This window comes from Monocercomonoides exilis, assembly GCF_001643675.1.
Source record: "Monocercomonoides exilis strain PA203 chromosome Unknown scaffold44-821271, whole genome shotgun sequence".
Lineage (NCBI taxonomy): Eukaryota > Preaxostyla > Oxymonadida > Polymastigidae > Monocercomonoides > Monocercomonoides exilis.
This window is the reverse complement of record NW_027150589.1, coordinates 510342-532911: the sequence shown is the minus strand read 5'-3', so window position 1 is coordinate 532911 and position 22570 is coordinate 510342. Positions and strand designations below refer to the sequence as shown.

General features: G+C 34.2%; 6 protein-coding genes across 6 annotated transcripts; 5 read left to right on the top strand and 1 right to left on the bottom strand.

The window, feature by feature from the left end:
* Positions 1 to 119: 119 nt before the first annotated feature.
* Positions 120 to 1682, top strand: MONOS_18055 (uncharacterized protein; the record flags this gene model as incomplete). Its single annotated transcript, XM_067871035.1, has 8 exons — positions 120 to 208; positions 257 to 321; positions 407 to 569; positions 665 to 700; positions 749 to 836; positions 894 to 966; positions 1065 to 1149; positions 1388 to 1682. 8 exons carry the CDS (start codon positions 120 to 122, stop codon positions 1404 to 1406), a joined length of 618 nt encoding a protein of 205 aa, XP_067721959.1. The 3' UTR covers positions 1407 to 1682.
* A 240-nt stretch (positions 1683 to 1922) lies between these two features.
* Positions 1923 to 2695, top strand: MONOS_18054 (uncharacterized protein; the record flags this gene model as incomplete). Its single annotated transcript, XM_067871034.1, has 4 exons — positions 1923 to 1938; positions 2173 to 2321; positions 2395 to 2514; positions 2564 to 2695. The coding sequence occupies 4 exons, from the start codon at positions 1923 to 1925 to the stop codon at positions 2693 to 2695; spliced, it is 417 nt and encodes a 138-aa protein (XP_067721958.1).
* Positions 2696 to 2705: 10 nt separating this feature from the next.
* MONOS_18674 (uncharacterized protein) lies at positions 2706 to 3507 on the top strand. Its single transcript, XM_067871715.1, has 3 exons — positions 2706 to 2897; positions 2954 to 2977; positions 3029 to 3507. The coding sequence occupies exons 1-3, from the start codon at positions 2775 to 2777 to the stop codon at positions 3482 to 3484; spliced, it is 603 nt and encodes a 200-aa protein (XP_067721957.1). The 5' UTR covers positions 2706 to 2774; the 3' UTR covers positions 3485 to 3507.
* A 564-nt stretch (positions 3508 to 4071) lies between these two features.
* MONOS_4706 (uncharacterized protein) lies at positions 4072 to 5994 on the bottom strand (the record flags this gene model as incomplete). Its single annotated transcript, XM_067874802.1, has 1 exon — positions 4072 to 5994. The coding sequence occupies one exon, from the start codon at positions 5992 to 5994 to the stop codon at positions 4561 to 4563; it is 1434 nt and encodes a 477-aa protein (XP_067721956.1). The 3' UTR covers positions 4072 to 4560.
* Positions 5995 to 11282: 5288 nt separating this feature from the next.
* Positions 11283 to 13526, top strand: MONOS_16212 (uncharacterized protein; the record flags this gene model as incomplete). The annotated part of the gene is made up of 1 exon (XM_067869125.1): positions 11283 to 13526. One exon carries the CDS (start codon positions 11283 to 11285, stop codon positions 13524 to 13526), a length of 2244 nt encoding a protein of 747 aa, XP_067721955.1.
* Positions 13527 to 16969: 3443 nt separating this feature from the next.
* MONOS_5712 (uncharacterized protein) lies at positions 16970 to 17203 on the top strand (the record flags this gene model as incomplete). The annotated part of the gene is made up of 1 exon (XM_067875885.1): positions 16970 to 17203. One exon carries the CDS (start codon positions 16970 to 16972, stop codon positions 17201 to 17203), a length of 234 nt encoding a protein of 77 aa, XP_067721954.1.
* Positions 17204 to 22570: the final 5367 nt, after the last annotated feature.

The following is a 22570-nucleotide window of genomic DNA, read 5'->3' as shown; positions in this document are numbered from 1 at the left end:
ATCTTTCAAATTTCCCTATCCAATATGAGTTAAACTTATTTCGTTTGAATAACTTATTTCGTAATTTGATGTGCCCATAATAAATATAATCAAATCATAGAATCATTTTGCTTTCTTGTATGAGTTTGGAGGGAAGTGCAGAGCTGAAGGTATCGGCCATACAAGCTGACCTTCAATTAACTTCAGAGGAGATATCCGAACTTATACCGTATAACTGATTATAACTATTTTTTACCTAAATATTTGAAAATTTAAGTGAAAGGAATGATAGCAAATTTTTGCTTAAAATGAAACAAATATCCGTAAGACTTCAAAGATTCCGTATAATTTTAATTTTACAATATTGTTTAAAAATCTTTTTTGAACTTTTTACTTTGAAATTATATTTATTTTTTTAATACGAAAGATTCCGTGATTGAAAAGATGATTGAAGCAAACAAAAGCGATCAAAAACTTTCCATAAAGCTATCGCAAATGCTTTTTTCATTGGAAAACGCAGAAAGTGCATTTAAAAGAAAGATAAAAGCATACGAAAAAATAAGTTATTCTTCATCTTTTGATGAGAAAATGTTTGTTTAAGTTTCGTAATTATTCCATTTATTGTTTTGCGATATCTTTATCTTTCAAAAATTTCTTTCTTTCTTTCTTTCCTCCTTTTTTAAAGTGATTCTGACAAAGGCATAATATCAGAAGAAACGGGGTATGTTCCTTTTTATCAGTAGTTCTTTTACATCTTTTTTTTTAAAAGTGCTAACCAACAGCTTTTATTAAAAGAGAAGGCTAACGCAACTCGATCAATATTGGAATATCGAGAAACGGAATTTCGTAGAATACACGTCTGTATTTCTTTTATTTTTTCATAATGAGTATTTTGTGAACATCAAATGAATCAGAAAGAAATTGTTGCAGTAAGAGAAGCCTCAGAAGATTTAAAGCATATTCTTGAAGAGCAAACGGATCAATTAGGCATGAATTGCTAATTCTATTTTTATGAAAGCTTAATGAAGACTTTATGAAAAAAATTATTGAATATATGTATTTATATTTATACGTCATATCAATAGAAACTGTGGATGATCAAATTTATATTTCAAAACGAGAAACTGAGAAAGCCAGTGATGAACTTTTGAAAGCAAAAAAGCATTTCGGGTATGCAAATGCACTAATTTCTTTTTTTCTTTTTGGGTTCAGTATTAATCACAACCCCGGAGAATAATATAAACTGTTTCATGAATTTAGAATTTTTTTGAATAATTGTTTAATCTTTTTGACAGCATTTATTATTATTAATTCTTAATTTATTTTTTTATTTAATTATTTGTATAAATTTTTTGGAATTATCCTTTTACAAAAAAACATAATGCACGTGCAAATTTACAATGTGCAGAGGTTGTACGATAACTTGAGTGCTTCCGAATTGCAAACAAATATTTATTTGGAAAGTTGACGTTATCAAATTTTGAATAACATTTTTTTATATTATTTTTTTTGGTGTTTAGCTAAACTTTTTTAACGTTGAAAGTTATTTTTGAGTGGATATTTTAAATTTACGTTTATATATCAATTATTTATCATTAAAGAAGTTAATTGTGTAAGATTTTATTTATGTTAATTACTTTTCACTTTTGCATTTTTTAAGGAAAATATCAAAATTAATTATTCAAAATTAAGGATTTATCTTAATAATTTTTACTAAATATTTTTGCGCACAAGATTTTGAACATTATTATTATTCTTTATGTCAAAGATGATAATTTCACAAGGAAGAATTCATTATATCCAATATCCATAATAAATTTTATGTTTCCATCAATTCTTCTTGATTCCATAGAATGTCCATTTCTTCAACAAACAGGGTTTTGTGAACTTGGTTAGAAATATTCATTATTGCATGTATTATAATTTTTTGCTTGCAACATTTTATGAAAGGTCCATTTTGTTTGTTTAATCATGTAAATCAGGGAAAAGAAATTAATTCAATTACAAAATTTATTGAGAAAGATAACGTTCCGGAAAGTCACCTAAATTTATTTAAGGAATGTCTTTTCAAAGATGATTACAAAATTTTGCCAAGTTATCAACATGAAAAAAAAGAACAAAAATCGAGCAATTATTTAGGCGAAAATGACAGTTCTCTGAAGATGAAACCCCCGGGATATTTTCCCCCTCAAGACGTCAATCTTGATGAAAAAATAATTCGTTCGAAGGAATCATTCATTGCATCAGATTCCAAAGATATACCTTTAAAGCAAAATTATTTCAGTGAATCAAAGAATATTTCTGAAAATGCAAAAGATAAAAAGTCGTTACCAGAAACAAAAGTTTGGACATAGTTATTGATTCTATTATCACTGTTTTTGATTGAATATATTTTCTGAATTATTTTTATTTGAGGAGTTATTTGATGATCCTCTGCATTTTGGAATATCTTCAAATACAAGACATCATTTTTTTGAACTAATGCTTCAAGAAAGTCGCAGAATTTTTAATGGAGACATCGAAATGGCTGTTATGGTGCGACATATTTTGAAACTTTTAATTTAACTATTTTTTTTTTAAACAGGAAGCTCACCACCTAGAAGATACTTTATACGCAAGGCATTCTTCAGATACTCCATATATAGGTGAATGTGTTAAAGCCCTGTCCATTCTAAAAGGTCAACAGTCGATTAGTCATCAACAAAATAAAAAATAGATGCCCATTATTTTTTGTTTCATTTTTGGATAAATTATACCGATTTTTTTAAAGGTATAAAAGATTTTACAATTGAAATATGACCCGTTTAAGGAGTGAAATTGATGTTTGCAAAACTATGGATAAAATTAAAAGCATTCATCGGAAATTAACCGAAAATGAGCAGAATGTTGCATTTTCGAAATTTTCAAGAGAACTTAAAGTTTGACGAAATGTTATTGTATTATTTTTATTGTACTATTTGTGCAAATGTATTAGAAACAAATTGATGATTTTCAAAAGGCATCTTCACTTTTTAATATGATTGTTTAGTCTTTCTTAATTTTTCGAAAGAAAAAAAATGAATATTTGTTTAAAAGATTGCAGAACTCCTCAACAGTAATTAATAAAATATTTTTAAGGTGCAAAGTTCAATCAGATGAACTTCCGAGATTTTATTCTGCTCGTCCTTACAAATCAGTTGTATTATCTCCACGCTCTGTTCAAGAACAATCGAGTCAAACATTCAATCGCATAAAACAAAAAATGTGTGAGGATCAAAAGCAAAGCATTTTTTTACATTTGTCAGATAAAGAAGACCAAACAACATATCAGCATTTAGTTAATTCACATGCTTCAATAAATACTCAACAATTTCCAAGTTCTCAGACACAAATTAAGTCACAGCGCACCACATTTAATCCATCATCTCAATGTTTAATTCGTACGAACCAATTTCAATATTATCATCCTCAACCAGTTAATTCGTACATGAAGCTTGCCCCTTCATTTTCTGTTCCAAAATTTTAAAGAAGAATAATTGATGGATCTCAAAACGATAATTTTTGTTTGCAGTCTAATATTTTTCATTGTTAAAAAATAGCTAAATAATTGATTAAACAAGTCAGTTTAAAGTTGGATTAGATTTCCAATGTTATCCATAACATTGGTATCTTGTTCATTTCATTGACAAAGAAAAAGAAAAAAAAAAAAAAAACAGATTAAAAAAACATTATTAGACTTCACGACAAATATGCAGAATACAGTAATAATATAATAATATATCTTCACATCGCATTGCGAATGCGATTGATATCGATTATGCAATTTTTTCAACGAATTTGAAAACTAAACCTTATCATTTGAAACTGCTGAAAACCTTAAAAATGAGTTTGTTTCTTTGATACAATTTGGTAAACAAATTGGTTGATGAAGACACATCTTTCAAGGATAAAAAAATGTAAATTTTGCATTGTTCAAAAAAAAAAAAGTTGTTCTCAATTCTTCAGTTCAAAAATCTCAATCTATTTTCTCAACTTGTAACTTTCAGAAAATGATGACGATTGTGCAACCAATGTCATTTTTATGAAAAAGTCAAAATAACAAAAATTCATCGATTGTTCCTAATTCAAATTTTTGGTTGGAGAGAAAGAAAAATTTCAATGTGCAAAGAAACTCTTCAGCAGATCTACATTTGAAAAATAAAATAAAATAAAATAAATTTCAACAATAAACACTACAAATCAGTCTGCGGAATAATGCAAATAATTATCCATTAATTAAAAATAAAAATAACAATCAAGAAATCATTTCTTCAATACACTTCAATTCAACCATGCATAATGAACGGAGAGTATAACAAAAGTCAAACAAATTAAAATAAACAAAGATTCTTTACAGAAATTACATATAGAAAACATTTCTCAAAATATTATAAATATTCAATAATTCGAAAACAAAATTCAAGACAATACTCATTTGAATAAACTCACATCTCCGTTATTATCAACAAATATCATTGAAAAATTTGTAAAAATATATATATATATATGTTTTTGAATTCATTCAAAAAGCCGAGAATTCAAATAAAAAATTTTTTTCTCTCATTAATCTTTCTGATTTAGCGCAGCAACAAGGGTGTTCGAATCAGCCGATGTAAATTTCAAAAACCTTTTCCGTTTCCATTGATACACCAGAACGACCACCACTGTTATTGTCGCACCAGCAACCACAACACACAGAAAGCAAATAACTACCACAACCACTGGCTTCAATTTTCGTTTCGGTTCCTCATTTTTTGGATCTTCAGGCGTTGTGGGCTTCTTTGGCATCTCGGGCAGCTGAATAAGATATTCTTGCGAGACATCTGTTCCGCTCCCGCTGCCTTTGGACGAGGGATATTCCATTTGCACAGAAACATTCCTCGCACCGCCAAACATGCTCAACTCAGCGTTGACACTCAACTCTGTCGTGCTGTATGAAATCGATGAGCAGTTTACTATCACCGTTTTTTTCTTCCCATCTTTCGTGGTAAACTTGAAAAACACTTTTGTTCTGCACGGTGAAAAAATATTTCCCTCAATTACAAAGCTCATCATCTCAATGGATTCCGACCACCACCTCCACGTCACACTCGTTATGTTCGTATGAAAAAACACATATTTATCTGGATTTTCGTTCTTCGCCAGCTTGCATTTCCCAATGTCCATCCACAGATCATTCACCTCTTTTTGGCGGTTTCTCTTCGAAACTATCGATGATATGCTGATGGCCCCTTCATTCTCGCAGTAAACTGTTCGTCGAAAATCTGAATAACTCAAAAACACATACGTCGCAAATGTGTCATTCTTCAGAACCAATGACCCACCCTTCTGATAAATGAATCCATACACCCCATAATCGAATGATGTGTTTGCAAATGACGCCTCGCACATCGTCAGTTCAATGCATCCATGCTTCCATGCGCACGCAACACTTTCTTCTTGTGATTTTTCAAACTTGATTTTCGTATAATCTCCAATGAGGCTATCTTGGACAGTGATCCTGCAATGTGCAAGAACAATGAACGGATCGGCCGAAGGCAATCCCTCTTTCCCCGAATTTGCATCAATGTGAACTCTTTCAAGTGTGATGTCAGAGTGATCATCCCCACAAAGAAAGGGATTCATGCCCTGATCGCACACGCTCAGATCGTAATACATCGACTTTATCGTCAAATTTGTCGAATGCACAGTGTACAGAGGAGTTGTGCTCAATTCATCTGGACATATCCATGTTGTCGACACCTCTATCTCTGCAAAGATCTTGACAACTTTCCCAACCATATTCACAGGAGGCTGGCCAAGAGTGTCTGACGGAATTATAAACAAAAACTCATTTTGCTCAGGGTCTTGATTCAGCACATATTTCATTGTTCGGCAAGGATGGCTGTATTCTCCACATCCCATACTGTCATCTCCTTTCATCGTAACATACACTTCGATTGCATCGCACCTCAACGTTTCGTACAATACAAACAAACACAAAAAGACAACGCTCATTCTTTGAATTTGCGTTTCTATTCTTGAAGAAAGGGAGCTCGATCTTTTTCTTTTGACTGCGATAAATGGATAATGCTCGATTAAAAATCCACTGTAAAAGGTGAGGCCAAATCACACATTCTATTCCATTTGCCGTTTCCTGCTGTCTTTTGCAATATCGCTTGATGCAGCTCATTATCTTTAAATTAGTTATTTTCCTTTTCTTGCCACCGGGAAAGACTTTAAATGCATTCAACTTGTTATAATGCTAAAACCTGGATTTGCACGGTCAACAAGATAAAATAAAAATCATGAAAGGCAAAATCAGAATGCAAATTCAATAATTCCGAATATCTCCATGACAGTTATTATTTTTTTAAAGGGACCAAAGAAATAAAAAAGTCAGACTCGTTTCCTGGTAGAATAAAAAAGAATGTATGCGTATAAAAGATTAAATAAATTAGAGTATGAGTTTCTGCAAAATTCAAACATAAGTATTTTTTTATGAAAAAAATAGATAATAAAATTTACGATGAGGGCAATCTTTATTTTGGCATTGTATTGTTATATAAACAACAAAAGGACCATTTTTTGAATGAGTTAATAGCATTATAACAGTTGATTGATGCAAGGAGAAAAAGAAAAGAAGAACATTTTCCATTCATTGAGTTTTGAAGGTTTGAACAAATTTCAATTATCAATTAATAATGATATTTTGCACCAATCATACACGGATAACAGAAAGGAAATAGCCCTGGGTGACGTGAAGAAAAAATTCGTCACGTCCGTCACCAATTTTCCACTTCAAAAAAAAAAAAAAAAAAAAAAAAAAAAAAAAAAAAAAAAAAAAAAAAAAAAAAAAAAAACATGAAAAGAAATATTTTATTGAATACATTATGTATTTATTTTAAATAAAATATTTTCAACTATGAAAACAGAAATAAAAATCATGAATACCATTATAAAAGACATATCGATTTCAAAACAATATTTTTCCAATCAATGCATTGTTTTTAACCCCAAATAATTGATGATCTGTGTCAATGAAGATATTTTGATAGTTATAGTAAGTGTTTGCTATGTGCGAATATTTTATTTCCCATCTTGTATTCATCGAAATTAAAATTAAAAAGTGGCATAGCTTCAAAGTGTCATATCATTAAGTGGTGCAGGAGAAGCTTGAATCTGAAAAAAATGCAGGTGTGCAATTGTTGAAATATATGAATTCTTGAAGAATTGGATTGTCACTTAATTCGAAATTCAGACATTAAAAATGAATTTGAAGAAAGTACTGTGAATGTGCGGGAAAAGAAAAATGAAGAAGCGATTTGTATGACTTATTAAAAGCACGTTTGTAATTGATTTATTTTTCAGAATCGTATTTATCTATCAAATCGAAAAAATATAAAAGAAAAGATAATATCAATTGATGATACATGTTTGCAGTTGAAGCAGATTGAACAGCGGAAGCAATGAAACTTTTAATGATTCATTTTGGAGTTTAAGTTGAACAGAAGAACAATAAAGATGATAATGAATGAAAATGAAAAGATAGAAGAAAAGGATAAAAGGCTACTGGCTGATCTTTGTGAATACTTTGTTTTGCTTTGTGATGATTTCAGTTCAACAAATTTACGATTTATCATCGTGACTTGCATTCTGAAAGCCTCATTGATCAAAGAAGATTGCAAGGAAGCTTAAAAAGAAGTGGAAATGGTTTCATTGTGTTCAAGTTGCATTGATAACGAAACTATGTGAGTATTTCAAATTCCTTTTTGATATTATTGATTGTTTATCTCTTTTTTTTGAAAGGAAAATGAACAAAAACTGTATCTGCATGAAATCAAAGGAATTATCAGATATCAAGTGATGTACAACTTTACTCATCTTGCCTGTCAGTCTGCCTTGAAGTTATTGACAAAATGGTGCAATAACGTAGAAAAGTTGAAAGAAACTATCGTTTATCGGAAACATCCAGGGAGAGAAGCAGCCAGAAAACAGGAAGAGTCGATAAAATGTGTTCAATGGAAGAGAAAAAAGGAAGAAAAAGGAAGAATAGAAGTTTTAATAATTAGGAGATAACTTGATGAAATTTTAAAGTTCTTTACTGTGTGCAAATTGAGAAATAAAGGATATATTGGACTCATAGTGAAAATACTTCAGCTGTTTAAAAGCTGCAACAGAAAACAACGGGAGAATGAGCAAAAGATGTATTCGCATAATGAAAAACGGAGCTTCCAACGGGGGAAGCGAAAACTGAAGATTTGCAATCAGTCAGAGCGATTGATGTTGTTTTTTTACGATTCATCAACTCATTTAAAATGATATAATGACTCTCGAATTTTCACTGTTTTTTGTTGATTGAAAGAACATAAGAACTGTTTATTCTGCGAAAAAGAAACCGGAAAAAAATGATCATTTTTATAAAGAAAGAAGAAAAGGAAATGAAGATGTCCAAAATTTTTCTTGAAATATTGGATTTTCACAACACAAAGAATTTCCTGCACTTATCGTTGAGTTTTTTTTTATTCTTTAGTGATATTTTGAGGAAATGAAATGTTTGAATTTTCCAACGAGAATATTCTATTATTTTCTATTTTTCTCATTTCACAAATAGAAAACAATTGCTTATGGCTTTGATAAAGCAATTATATTTATTTATTATTATTATTATTTATAATGAAGAGAAACTTCAACAAAAAATCATAAATAAAAAATAGAAATGTCTTGCGTTTATGACTTGACCTTTCTTCTTCTTCTTCACTCCTCCTCAAACTTCTTTCACACTTTTTTATTGGAGAGGAACAAATTCTGAGTTCCTTATTCTATTATTCATCTTCATCGCTTTCATAATCTCCGTTCTTTTCCTCAGTTTTTTCTGGATTTTTCTCGGTTTTCTTTAATATTTTTTTTTTCAAAAAACAAAAGGATGAAACGAAACAGTGAAGAAAACCGGATTAAGCAGTAATAATTACAACGGGATAAAGAAGATGCAGTTCCATTTCAATCAGCCGATGCTCAGAATGCAGAAAAGAAAATATATTGATCTAATTCGCTGATAATTAATTCACAATCACAGTTGAAATATAATAAATAATCATTCACAAAGCATTCCTTTACAAGACTTTTCAGTTCAAGCAATTATGAGAAATCAACATCTCATGCAGAAATAATGTGGATTTTAACTTGTCTACACTTTGCACGAGGGATTCCACTCCATTGGGGGAAAATGTTCATATTTCTTCCAACTCAGTCTGTGCATTTTCCACATATATATCTTATGCCAATATTTCTATTTCAATTGGGAATAGAATGGATGGTTTCATTCCTTTTTGTTTGTTGATTTTCATCAAAAGCAGAATTGGATGTCGAAAACGATTCATTCTATAGTTATAAAAAAGACATGGCTTGATGTGAAACTTTCTTTCAATGATAATTGCTCACTTCAAATCGAATAAGATAGAAAAATGAAATAATCAAAAAAAATGTTGAAAATAATGAAAAACTTGTTCCCAATTCAGTTTCATATTGAACATAATATGAATAAAGTCATTATTGATTCGATGCTTCATCTTTTGAGTTTTAAAGTGATACGTTTACGAGAAAATAGAGATTCAACTTTTCACAATTGATTTATAATGGGCAAAAGTCACTTTGAAAAGCTATGAATCACATTCCAGTTTCATTCATCCGATGTTGAAGTTTTGAAAGTTCTTTTGCATTTTCAAATAATCTGACTTCACCTGACGTCAGCGCCTTGAGACGTCAGTGACGAGTAAAAATTCCGATTGCCGCTATCACGTCAGTCAAAAATGTGTTATGGTTATTTTGATTAGAAGAATTAGAAAATAATTTCTCACAAAAATTGAAAAATACAGTTTTTTCAAGAAAAATATTAAATATAATGTTGAAAATTTTTTTTTTTTTTTTTTTTTTTTTTTTTTTTTTTTTTTTTTTTTTTTTTTTTTTTGTGACGTGGAAAAAACTGTCACGTCCGTCAAAAATAGAAAATGTCACGTCAGAAGTCACCACGTCACCCAGGGCTAAAAGGAAATGTCATCTTTGAATCATTAATGCTTCAATCATGCATATTTTGGAAGACTTCAATGCAACTCTTCAAAATTTCCAGCAAATAAAAAAATGTTAATAATACGAATTTTTTCGTTGCATCCAACACAAAAATGCAAAGATTGGAGGGTTGAAGTACAGATATCGCATAAAATACCGTACATCACACAAAATACCGGACAAGATCGATTTCACAATAACTGCAAGAGGAATAATTCAGACAATTTTCCTCTTAATATATCTCATCAATACAAACTCACGTGACATACAAGACTTTCAGGACAGCTTCATTTGTGCTCAGAAAAAAAACAATATCAAAATTTCGGGGGAAATTCAAAATCCAGTTTCTCCGAAATTTTAATAATTATTTATTTCTGAGCATAAATGAAGCTGTTTTAAGAGTTTTGAATATCAAATGAGTTTGCATCAATGAGATGAATTTTGAGGAAATTTAACAGAATTATTCCTCTTGCAGTTATTGTGAAATCGATCTTGTCCGGTATTTTGTGCGATGTCCGGTATTTTATGCGATATCTGTATTGAGAGATAAAAACGAAGAGAAATGGAGGAGTTAAAAAAATGGAAAGAAAAGAATCTCATTATTCATTGATTGATGTGGAATAAATTGATGATTTTTCAAAATCATTTTGGCAAAAGGTTACTTTAAGTGTACCTAAAAAATTTCAAATAAGCTTCATGAAAAGGCTTAATGTTTTCGAGTGAACATTCATCAACACTCTTTGGTGTTGACAATATGTTTTATTAATCATCGAACTTTTTTAGGGTTTTCTTTATCAAAAACAATTGTACCCAAATTGAAATTTTGAAATTTTTTTTTTGTAAAATTTATTAAATAACAATAAAAAGACATTTTTTCAGGTTCTAAAATTAGTTTTTAAGGGCTATTTTTTGATGTCAGGGTTGATAATAACTCAATTTAAGTATTTTAATGAAGTTTGAAAAAATTCTCGTAAAACTTTCGATTTGAATAAAAAACTTTCAATCATTTTCAGTTTTGATCAATTGGCTATTATAAACCTAATATATAATAAATATATCTTCATTGCATTTTTTAAGCTATTTATTCATGGATTTAACGAAAAAATCGGGTACCCTTAAAGTGGCATCTTGCTATCATTTTCAACAAGTTCTCATTTGAATAGCTAACAACCAGGTTTGAAACGAATGAAAGTTTTTGTTGAAAAGTGGGAGCAAGAGAAGTATCATTTGGTGGAAGTGTGATGCTGGGATATGGGAAAGGAGCATGGCTGGCGCACCAAGGCCAGCAGGGGAGGAGCGAGGGATGTGGGGATGGACAAGGAGTAAAGGTTGACAAGGACAAAACAAAAACAGATGGAGCAAACAGCGACAGATCAGCACAGACAACGGCAGAGTGTGCTCCTCAATCTGCGCAGGCACATCCAGCAGGTGGGATGCAAGAAGTGGGAGATGGGTTGGGACAGAAGGGACAGGGCAGCAGAGGAGCTTCTCAGCCAGATGAACCATCTTCATCTTCAGAGAACTCGGAGATATCATCAACAGCAACAAAGGGAATGACAGACAATGCAGAAGTGAATGAAGGGAAAGGAAGGGGTGGAGAGGGTTTGCTGGGGGCAGAAGCAGAGAAGGTGTGTGTGGGGGAGGTGGTGGTGGAGGTGGGGAGAGAGTGTGGGAGCTTTGCGGATGTGGCGAAGGCTGTGCTGGGGCTGAATCCGCAGATCAGGTTTCTGGAGAAGGGCGGGGGAGCAGAGGGGGAGAGCGAGGAGAGGATGGAGGAAGGGAGGCGGGAGAGCAGGGAGGGGCGTGGAAATGGGATGTGGGAGGATGTGGTGAAGGGGCGCTTCCCGGCCACAGGAATCGGGCTGCGGCTGCGATTGGGACTGCACTGTGGCGGGGCAGGGAGGGGAGGAGTGGAGGGAGCGAAGGGGTTGGGGAAGGAAAGCGGCGGGGAGGGAGGGCCTGGGGTGGTTGTGTGTGTGCTGTCGTGTGCTGTGGTGTCTGCTCCGCTGGTGGGTCTTTGGAGGGTTCCGGTGGAATGGTATGGCGGGTGGCGGGGCACTGGATGGGCAAGCTGCCTGTGTGGGGTGGCTTCTTCATATGCTCCATCAGCACCAGAAGAAACAGAGGCTGAGGCAGAGGCAGAGGCAGAGGCAGATTTGGGGAAAGAAGGGAGCAAAAGTGTCTGTTGCAGGATTGGCAGTTGGGGGATTGGCAGTTGGGGGATTAGCAGTTGGGGGAGGAAGGGGAGCGTGCTTCCTGTGCTGCCGCCATTCTATGTGGCAGCGAACTCGGAGGTGGCGTGTGTGGTGACGCCGGGAGGGTGGGAGGCGGAGAGCGGGAGGGAAGGGTGGGAGGCGGAGTGCTTGGGCGAGTGGTCTGGAGGGGGAGATGGGGGAGGGGAGCTGGAGGGGGAGCTGGGGGAGGGGAGGAGCGTGGTGCACGTGGTGTCGACGTGGAGCGGGTGCCGTGTTTGTGTTCCGTTTGTGATGGGCCGGCTGTGCTGGGTGTCTGTGCAGACAATGGAAGCGGAGGAAGAGGAGGAAAACGAGGAAGAGGAGGAAGAGGGAGGAAGAAGGAGGCGATGTGTGGTGATTGGAGTTGACTCGTCGCTGGAGGTGTGGGTGTGGTCGGTGGATGCGAGGTCTGCGATAGCGAAGGCAGTGGAGCGAGAAAGGAAAGGGTTGGCAGAGGAGGATGCGGAGGAAAAGGAGGAGGAGGAGGAGAAGGAGAAGGAGGAGACAGCACAAGGCTCGGCAGTGCTTGTGTTTCGGGCATCGCTGAGGCCGTGCTTCGGTCTGGAAGCAGAGGCGCAGGACTTGGCATCTGCCCCTTCTTCTGAGCCGCCATCGGATGTGCTGAGCCGGATTCGGGGGAAGTGGCAGGGGCTGTTTGGGGCGGGCAGGTGCTGTGTGGGGGAGAGGAGGGAAGGGCTGGGGAAGGGAGGGGAGAAGAGGGAGGGGAGGTATCGGCTTGTGGATGTGAAGGTGGTGAGAAAGAGGAAGAAGGGGGTGGGAGGGAAGGAAGGAGGAGGAGGGGTTGTGCCAGTGGTTGTGGCTGAGTGCGAGGGTGTGTGTGGCGGGGAGGGTTGGCGGAGGGTGCTGCGGTGTGTGTATTCGGAGGAGTGCGGGGCGTGGCAGCCGCTTTCGGGCAGCAGGGGGTGCCTTTGGGAGGCGGTGGCGAGGGAGGGAGGAAGCCGCATGGAGCATGGGAGGGACGGAGGCAGGGAGAGGCGGGGAGGAGGCGGAGAGGCGGGGATGGCAGGGATGGTGAAGGTGCTGGACGGGGCAGACGCAGATGTGGCGCGGGCAGAGGAGCTGGAGCGGGAGATCCTGGGGCTGCTGCAGGCAGGGGCGTGCAGAGGAGGGAAGGAGGGGGAGGAGAATGCAGCGGTGCTGGGGCGTGTGCGGGAGCTGCAGAGCCAGCTGGGGCAGATGGGCAGGGCATCTGCTGCTGCGCGTGCCTTCCACTTCGGATGGCCAGACTGAGGATGAATGAACGTGGTGTTGCACGCACACACATGCACACACAGAAGGAGGGAATGCCAGAGCGTGTGGCGATGCTTGCTTTCTGGCTCTTGCAATCACCCCTTCCGAAGCATGGCCTTTCTGAAGTGTCACCAGCCATTTGCTGGACGAAGTGAGAAAGAGAGAGAGAGGGAGAGGAGCAGATGCGTCATCGTGCGCTGATTCTTCTGGGACTTGCTCAAAGGCATCCATCCACCAAGTTGAAAAAAAAAAAAGAACTTTATTATTGCTTGTATTTTTTCTTTTGCTTGTTTTTTCTGCTTCAAAAATACATATGAACAAAAAAGAAAAGCGACAAAAACACGCTTCCTGACATGCTCAGCTGTGCATTTTCTGCCTCGCTGCAGATGCTTTTCTTTCTTTTCCTTTTTTCTGAAGGAGTTCGCATCAAAAAACACGAAGAAAGCTGCTCTTTCTGCACCGCTGCATGTGCGCCTTTTGGAAAGGCTCCTTCTGTTCAGAAGGGCCAGGGATGAGTAAAAACATAAAATACGACCAAACACGCCAATATCAACCAAAAGCACTGCCCAACATCCCAGTGCAATCATCTCATCAAAATATAGGAATCAAAAAAAGACTCATTCTTCCAGCTCGGTTTGCGAGGCACAAGGCTTCAAATCCTTTCAGATGAATAAAACTCGCAAAAGCGCTGACAATAAGCATATATTCTCCCTTTCATAAGCTGTATTGCACTTGTGCTGCAATTTCTATCCATTGCGCTGTTTCCCCCATCTTCAGCCAAATTGAAGCTATTTCTTGATTTTGTTTGAAAAATTAGACCTATTTTAAATAAATTTTTTCAATTGGAAAAAGCTGAACTGAATTGAAATAAGTTTTATAAAATTTCGATATTACAAATAATTTTTCAAAATGACTCAATCAATTTTAAAACTTCAAATACTGGTTGATCGATCATAAAGTTGAATGAACAAAAAATGGTGTGAGATCTATTGAAATTTTGAAAATATATATTTGTCATGGAACGATTGAATTTTTTGGAGGTTCTTGATCGTGCAGAAAAAAGAATAACGCTTCCGTCGCATACGCCAATAACTCCGGAAAAGAAAAAAAATTCCTTAATAGAAAAAGCTAGTCAAAAAAGTGAAGATTCCATTCACGGATTTTTCCGCTTGACAGGTTTCACAAGAACAGAATTTGATTTGTTGCTTCTTCTTCTTGATAACGAATTACATCATCATCGTGGTAAGCTAAAGGCAACACAAAATATTGAAAAACAGCTTTTTATTTTACTCAACTTCCTTCATTAAGGCTCAACGTCAATGGCAGAACTGCTGACATCCATTTTATAAATCACATAGCTCAGTTACTCAGTTATTACATAGCACTGTCGGACACATATAAGATACACTTGTTAATTGACTTTTGATTTTTCGAAAAAAAGTACAAAAATGTTGCAGGAGGTTGGTTTAATTGTGGATTGCACAATTGTGCCTATAAACAGGCCAAGTGGAAAATTGGCAGATGGAATGAAAATTTTAAGTAAATAACATCATTCTTACTGTGTTCAAGTTGAAATTGGAGTCATTGCAAGGAACGGATTAGTTAGCACAATCACGATTTCTACCCAGGAAGCATCCATGACTCTGAAATTTTCAAAAATCACTTTCCAAACTTTTTTCAACTTCTTCAACGTTCAAAAATCATAACAGACTCAGCCTATATGGGAGCAAAAGCGGAACTGGGAGCAATAATTACAAAACCACGTGGAACACCATTTCTATCAAAGTTCAGAGTTATTGTGGAAAGGTTTTTTGGACGATTAAAAACATTATTTACAGTATTCAGTTAAAAATGTCCGATGGATATTAAAACAGTTGAAAACTTTTTAATTGTTTCAGTTTGTCTAACCAATTTTCACATTTTACAGAATCCTTTTACGAAATCAGACTGTGAGGCGAATGAGTTAATTATTTTTGAACTTCACACTCAATTTTATCAAAAATGTGAAGAGAAAAAGAAAGCAAACGAGCAATTTTTAGAAAGGCAAAGAAAAAACCTTAATTTTGCAAATGAGTTTTCAACTTTTGAATATTCAAAGCCAATACAAAGAATTGGTTTATTTTTGTTTTTGCACACATATTGTTCTTTTTAGCATGAATAGAACATTTTTTTCACTTTTTCATTTCCATTATTTATCATTTTTCGAAGACTCAACAGAATCAGACGACACATACTGCGAACGATTTTCTTAGCATTCAGATCAAGAGAAAAACCGATAACATTCATTATTGCTATTAGAAGAAAGAGAAGAAATAGAAATAGACGATGATTCGACTTTTGAAGAAAATGAAAATGAAAAAGAAAAAAGAAAAACCATCAATCTCAATGATTCTGAAAGAAACGAATATGAGTTAAAAGAAAAAGAAAGAACAAGCGGAGATAAAAGAACTTGCCCTTTTTCTTGGTTTCTTCCAGATCAATGGGAATCAACTCGTCTGTTAAAGTTGACATTTTCATCTAATCAATGTTTGGTACAGGTCAATTTTGTTCCAGTTCGGAAAAGAGTTATTGATAAAAAAAATTAAAATATCATTTATTCAAATTATTTATGAAAACAAACTGCTGATGGAAAAAGTCGTAATTTTTCCAACAAAAATTTAAAATTTAATTTCTTTTCAAGATACCCATAATTTTTTTGTTGTGATCGCAAAATTCAAAAATTCAATTTTTTAGCTTTCTGATGAACAAACATTATTAGCAATGAAATGGTTGAAGAAAGAATGTTTATGTCACTGTTTGCTCGAGAAAATTTACACTGGTTAAAGAAATATTTCTCGATTTTAAACTGATTCAATATTCTGAACAAATTCTTGCGTACACACACACAATTATTGTTGAAGCATTTTGTTCAATATAAAAAACAACGATTTTCAAAGGTGAATGTGTTTCATATTTCAATTGATTGTTGATAATAATTATTATATTATTTGAATATATTCTTTATTTTTTCACATTCCTCACCGAACCGTTGATAATGTGATCGATGGATGTTATGTTGTTTTTCAAAGGAAGGAAGCGAAGCTAAGTGAAAGAGAGCATTCTGCGTTATTGATGTTTTGCCGAAGTCATGAAGAAGCTGGATGAGAAGAAAAGATGGACAAGACAAGACTGCAGAATCGAAGGAGAAGAGGAGAAAGAGGAAATTGGCGGTTAATTATATGCTTCAAGAGATGCAAGATGAATTCGTAAAGGAGATAAGTTGTCAAATAGATGATTGGATGCTCATCGCTGCTGAGGAATAAAATGGATACAGAAGACAGAAGCAACAATAAAGAATCGGTGTGCAGTGGAAAATTGGAGAATAATGTATTATCCATTATTAACATTCGTGTTTTGATGGAAAATAATGTGAAGAGGAAGAAAAAAAAGATAATACTGAAAAGATGTCGCAGTGGGAAAATGAAAGGTTCAAAGGAGTATTTGTTAGTGACAAATTTACACACATTGAGATTGAAGGAACGACATCGAGATATACTTTGTCTGTGATGAAAGAGAAACCAGCCGCTCGTTTCAGAGAAGGGATACAGTTGAAAGGAGCTGAAGAAATGAGTGAAGTCAAAAGAGAAAAGGAGGAATGGATGAATTGTGGTGAGAAGAGAAGTAGAGGAAAGGATTAGCACTTTCTGAACTTGCGAGAAAAGATAAGGAGATTCTGAATGGTCATATACCTCAAGAAGTGGCATCGGCAATAGGAGTTGATGTGTTCAATGAAAGAGATTGAGGGGAAGTTATCTTTTAAAAAAGCGAAGATAGTAGAAGAAGTGGAAAACACATACGTGTGTGGAACTTTTTGAAACGGTTGATGGAGGAGGAAGAGGAGAGGTAAAAACAACCTGAAATTTGAAAGATGCAATGCATAATGAGATAGAATTATCTTTGAAAATTCACGAAAAACTGTCTTGTAATTTTTTTTGAAAGATTTCATACAATGAATGCTCTTTATTTCTCATTTGTGTTGTTTGTTTATCTTTTCATTCCATGATCCATTTTATGTTCAGTTCAGTTTTTTGTTCATTTTGTTTGTTTCATTACTTATTTTTCACTTTCTTTTGCAAGGTGTTCACAGAAAAATCAAAAATAAAACGAAACTTGTGTTTTGCTTTGTTTTTGAAAAGATGCGAATGAATGTCAACACGTTTGCAAACGCTCTTAGAACGCTTATATGGAAGTTTACATGATTTGAAAACAAAATCAAACAAAAATGTATTTATATTTTTCATAGTTCTAACAAAAAAAAAAAGAAAAGAAAAAAAAAAGAAAGAAAGAAAATCTCAATTTAACATGCACATTTTTGATGAAAACTGAAAAGCATAAAGCATGTTGTTAATATAAATTCGCATCCAGGAGTGGACATGGAATGCAGCACCATCTGAGTGGCTAGACTTGATATTTGAGGGTCTACAGCTAAATCGAGTTTTCTCATCAAAACTGCATTTGTTGGAGGCTTTGGCAGAGCCAGAACAAATACGTATTTAAATATTGAACAATCTCCTTCAGAACTGGAGTTTATCAAAATTTCAATCAGCGAAGATATTTGTACTTCAACAGACATTGCCTCCAACTGGCCTCTCATCACGCTGAACAGTGTTGATGAAGTCGGAGAATGCAAATTCCTTCAAATCACACTCACTGTCTTCCCTTTCCCCACAATGCTTATTTTTTTCTCTCCAACATTGATTGTCGCCCCTTCACTCACATGCCTCCCACTTAGCAACGTGATTGTTGAGCTCAGCTGCACCATGCTCGACCCCACTGCATGCCCCACGGTCATGCAAGGTGCTGGCACACTCATCCCACACAGATTGCTCGAATCATTCCCACTCACCACAATATACCGAACATTCATTCCCTCTTTCAGCCACCCCATCTTTTCTGCATGTTGAAGGCAATTACCATTATAGTACACTCTCTTCTCATTTGTATTCGTTGTGGACAATTCATAGAATGGGTCGTTTGGTAAAAAGAGATTGTAATAGTCTTTTAACGACACATCAAAGCCATATGGGGGGAAATACGGACTTTCAAGCTATTTATGTACAAAGCATAATAAAATCGATTGACTCATAACTTTATTTCACTTTCTCAAATATCAAAATAAAATGGTTTTTCTTATCTGCAAGTTTCCATCATAGATGCTATTACGAAAAGTTTTGTCACATTTAATGAATGTCAAAAAAGAAACCCATTTTTATTGTGTTTTTTGATATAAAAAAGTCAATGAAAAAATGAATAATTTTTAAAAGAAAATGTTTGAAATGAAAAATATTGCCCCAAATGTTAAATGAAAATAGGAACAGAAAAGGAAAAAAGCTTTCTAATTACAAAACACTACAAATAAGAAGGGAAATACAGATTTTTCACATTAAAAAAAGTGAAGTTCAATCACTAAAGGAAGAAGAGGAAAAAGAAATATCGTTTGGTGAATTGTTTTCATCATTAATTGATGTCAAAACTGATGAACAATTCAGTTTGCCAAAATTGTTTTTGATAGAACTTGGCAATCTTGTCAAATCTGATATGAGCACTGTTCCAAAGAGGGGATCTCTAGAGATGCTAACAGTTCACGATCAGATAATTATCTATCTTGGATGGCTATAAAGTCGAACCACTATTTAAAAGATAGCTGAAAATTTGAAAATATCAAGCACAATGGCGTGAAACTGCATTGATAAAATTGAACCATATCTAGTGCACGTTTAAGAGAAGCTCTTTTCAGAGTCTCCAAGGCCTCCCTTTTGCCCATGCAGAGATTTTCCATCTGTTGCTTTGTTGGTAGATACTGCGACAGTGAAAGTTCCTTGCCCACCAATAGCATACGATGACGAAAAGCAGTTTTTTGAAGATAATCATTTAGTCAATTGAATGAAGAATGAAGTGGCCGTTTCAGAATGGTCGATTCGCAAAGCTCCGTTGTGTCAGACGCTGTATCAGGAGGAATTCATCATGTATCTCTTTTCAGACAAGGGATGAAAAGATACATTGGGTATCTCAAGAAAACAGACAATGAAAAAAGCGGAAGTTGTATTAATAATGAAAGCGAAAGCTGGGCTATTCTTGAAGATTAAGGATGTCAAAGCTATTTTCTCGAGCTGAATATAATAACACAAATCCGAAAGAATTTCTAAACAAACAAGTTTCCGAAAATCTTTTCTCATTATTTTAATACTTGTCCTTCTTTGTTTGGAATATCTTCTTCAAAAATGCATTTCTTCTTCTTCCTCCTTTTCCTTTTTCTCTTCCTCTTCATCCACTTCGTCTTCGTCGTTAACATTTTTATCTTATTCTTCCTCTTCTGCTTCTGCAATGTCATCTTCAGACTCATAATCCACATCATTGTATGCAAACACAAATGATTCTTTGCTTAACATTAATTAGTTTTCTCAAGCAGCTTTCTCCTCCTCATTGTTTTCCGGAAAAGTGAAAGAAAATATCAAAAAAATTCAATTCTGTATTGGCTAGAAAAAGAATCCCCGCTGAGTGGTTCTTTGTGAGGATGAAAATGTTATAGCTTTTACTTTCAGATAAATACACAGGAGGAAGAGAAAATCTCTCAATGGATGCTAAGATTGCCTGTTGGCTGACAAACGTTGTCATTGATTCCCACTGCTTGACTGAAGAAGATGGGACATTTTTTATAAAGAAATTGCATTTTCTTCAAAAAAGGAGATATAGCGAAAGGAAATAAGGGAAATAAACATGAGAGCAAATACAGAAAGGTAACGAGTGAGAAAAAGCTTCAATCGATCAAACGCTGACATTCCACAAAGTGAGATCAACGATTCAGTTTTATGAAACGACAAACTCTTGATTTTGTTAAATTCTTAATATTTTTTCTCAATGTTCATCATTTTGCAGTTTTGATTCAAATACAGTCTAAACCGGATATAATCACATCGAATACAATCACATTCGTTTATAGTCACATTTTTCCATGCATCGACATTTTTGGCCCATTTTTCATTCATTTTCCATCGAATATAATCACAGGGATGAAAATATATAATCACATTTTAAATTATAATGGGTGATTTTTTCAATGAAAAACGGTTTTTTGATCAAAAATCTCAATTTTTCGAGTTTTCAAAAATGTGCTCAAATAAGTCAAAATAACATAATAAAACATGAAAAATTGTCATTTTTATTGAAAAAAGTGTTTTTGAAAAGAATTTCCAAAAATGAAAAAATCGACCCAAAATTAATTAATTAATTAATCATTTTTTATTTTTTTCTGTGTAACTCAGCATCGTGTAAAATCACAATCGGATATAGTCACAAAAAGTCGTGCAAAAACCGATGTGATTATATCCGGTTCTGACTGTAATTAATAATTGATTTCTTAACATGAAGATGTCACAATTAAAGATTTTTCTGTTCATCAAACACACACAAACGGCGTTATTGGAGAAATGTTTAATAATACTGTTTTTGAAAATACATTTGGGTGATTGTTTTTAAATTCATATTTTTTCATACAAAAATTTCGGTTTGGGAATTCACTTTGAATACTGACAAATGAACACTTTAAAGTTGTTCCTCCTTTCAAAAATAATTTCAACATGATTAAAATCTCAGCATTTTTTATAAATTTTCCATGATTTTTTTCTTTCGAATATTAATTCCTCTCCAAAGAAATATGACATTTGAAAAATCAACGCTTCGAAAAAAGTGATGATTTCAAAAATTATCACACAATTATAAGAAATTGTGGATATAACAAACAAAGATAACTCAAACTTTCTTTCAAAACCCAAAATGAAAATTTTCAAATTTTAGAAATAAAATTACACAAATAAAAACATTTTCGATCATGGCCACAACCATATCTCTACAAAAAAATATTTCTATTCAACGGTTTAAAAAAAAAACTTCCTGGAGATTTAAGTATTTCTTGATAACATCTGAATAACTGTGTTAATTTTTAATTCGTGACTAAAACTCGAAATAACACAAATAATTAGCTATGATTATTTATTTCATATTTTATCCAATGTCACGACCTTCACTGACAGTCAGTTGATCATAAAATTCCAAAAATGATTTCAATGTCGGTACCCCATTCATTTTCAATTCAAATAAACAACAAAAAGTGAATTTCTTTCTTCATTTCTTTTCTTTTCTTTCTTTCTTTTCTTTTTCTTTTTCTTTTTCTTTTTCTTTTTTTTAAAAAATTGCATTTCTCACCAAAATATTGAACTAGATGTAAGTCAGTTATTTCATTTGGCATGTCAAACGTCAGAATGTTTTACATGTTTCGTTCATGGTCGTATTTTGTGCACTTATGAAACATTTTATTGTTGTTGATAGAAGTCTTATTTGTCTAAATTTTAAAACCTTTATTTTATTTATTAACATCCTTGCATGATATTGGAAAATTATGATTTTCCTTTTGAAAACAAACAATTTCGTGAAAGAAATATACATCAAAACGAATGTTTGAGACAGCATATTACTTTGAAAAATCATTCACAATTGATGCTTTATTATTTGAAATATTAATTATAATTTGGTTTTCTAACCATGAAATACATTCTTTTATTTAAATCGATAATTGTAGCATATTTTGAAAGTTGTTGCGAGTCATTTGCAAACGAAGATAAAGATTGTTCGAATTGCATAAAAAAAAATTCGATTGATTTCAAAGAAAAGCAGAAATTTCGTGTAAGAATGAAAGAAGTGCAGAAACTTAAAGCGCTATTTTATTTAGGAAAGAACTTACCTCCTCCATCGTTATTGCTAATGGAGGATGTTCTGAGAATGATTGATTCTTTCAACTTAAATACTGAAGAAAGAAGTTTCAATGAAGCGAAAGTCATCAATTTTGAAACTAAAACAGGGAAGGACTCGCATAAAGAGAATCAACATATGCAGCTATTACAAAGCAAGGATTTTTACCTTTCAACGTTGCTTTTTTCAATTGGCGAAATGCTTTGCATTGGGATGAAAGAGATATTGCAGATGATGATCAGAAAAGAAAATGATAATTA

Excerpts from the sequence above, each read along its gene's own strand:
- MONOS_18674 (XM_067871715.1), top strand. The coding sequence starts at position 2,775 with ATGACCCGTTTAAGGAGTGAAATTGATGTTTGCAAAACTATGGATAAA. Across the intron at positions 2,898-2,953 it reads AATTTTCAAGAGAACTTAAA|AAACAAATTGATGATTTTCA; the intron begins GTTTGACGAAAT and ends CAAATGTATTAG. Across the intron at positions 2,978-3,028 it reads AAATTGATGATTTTCAAAAG|AAAAAAAATGAATATTTGTT; the intron begins GCATCTTCACTT and ends ATTTTTCGAAAG.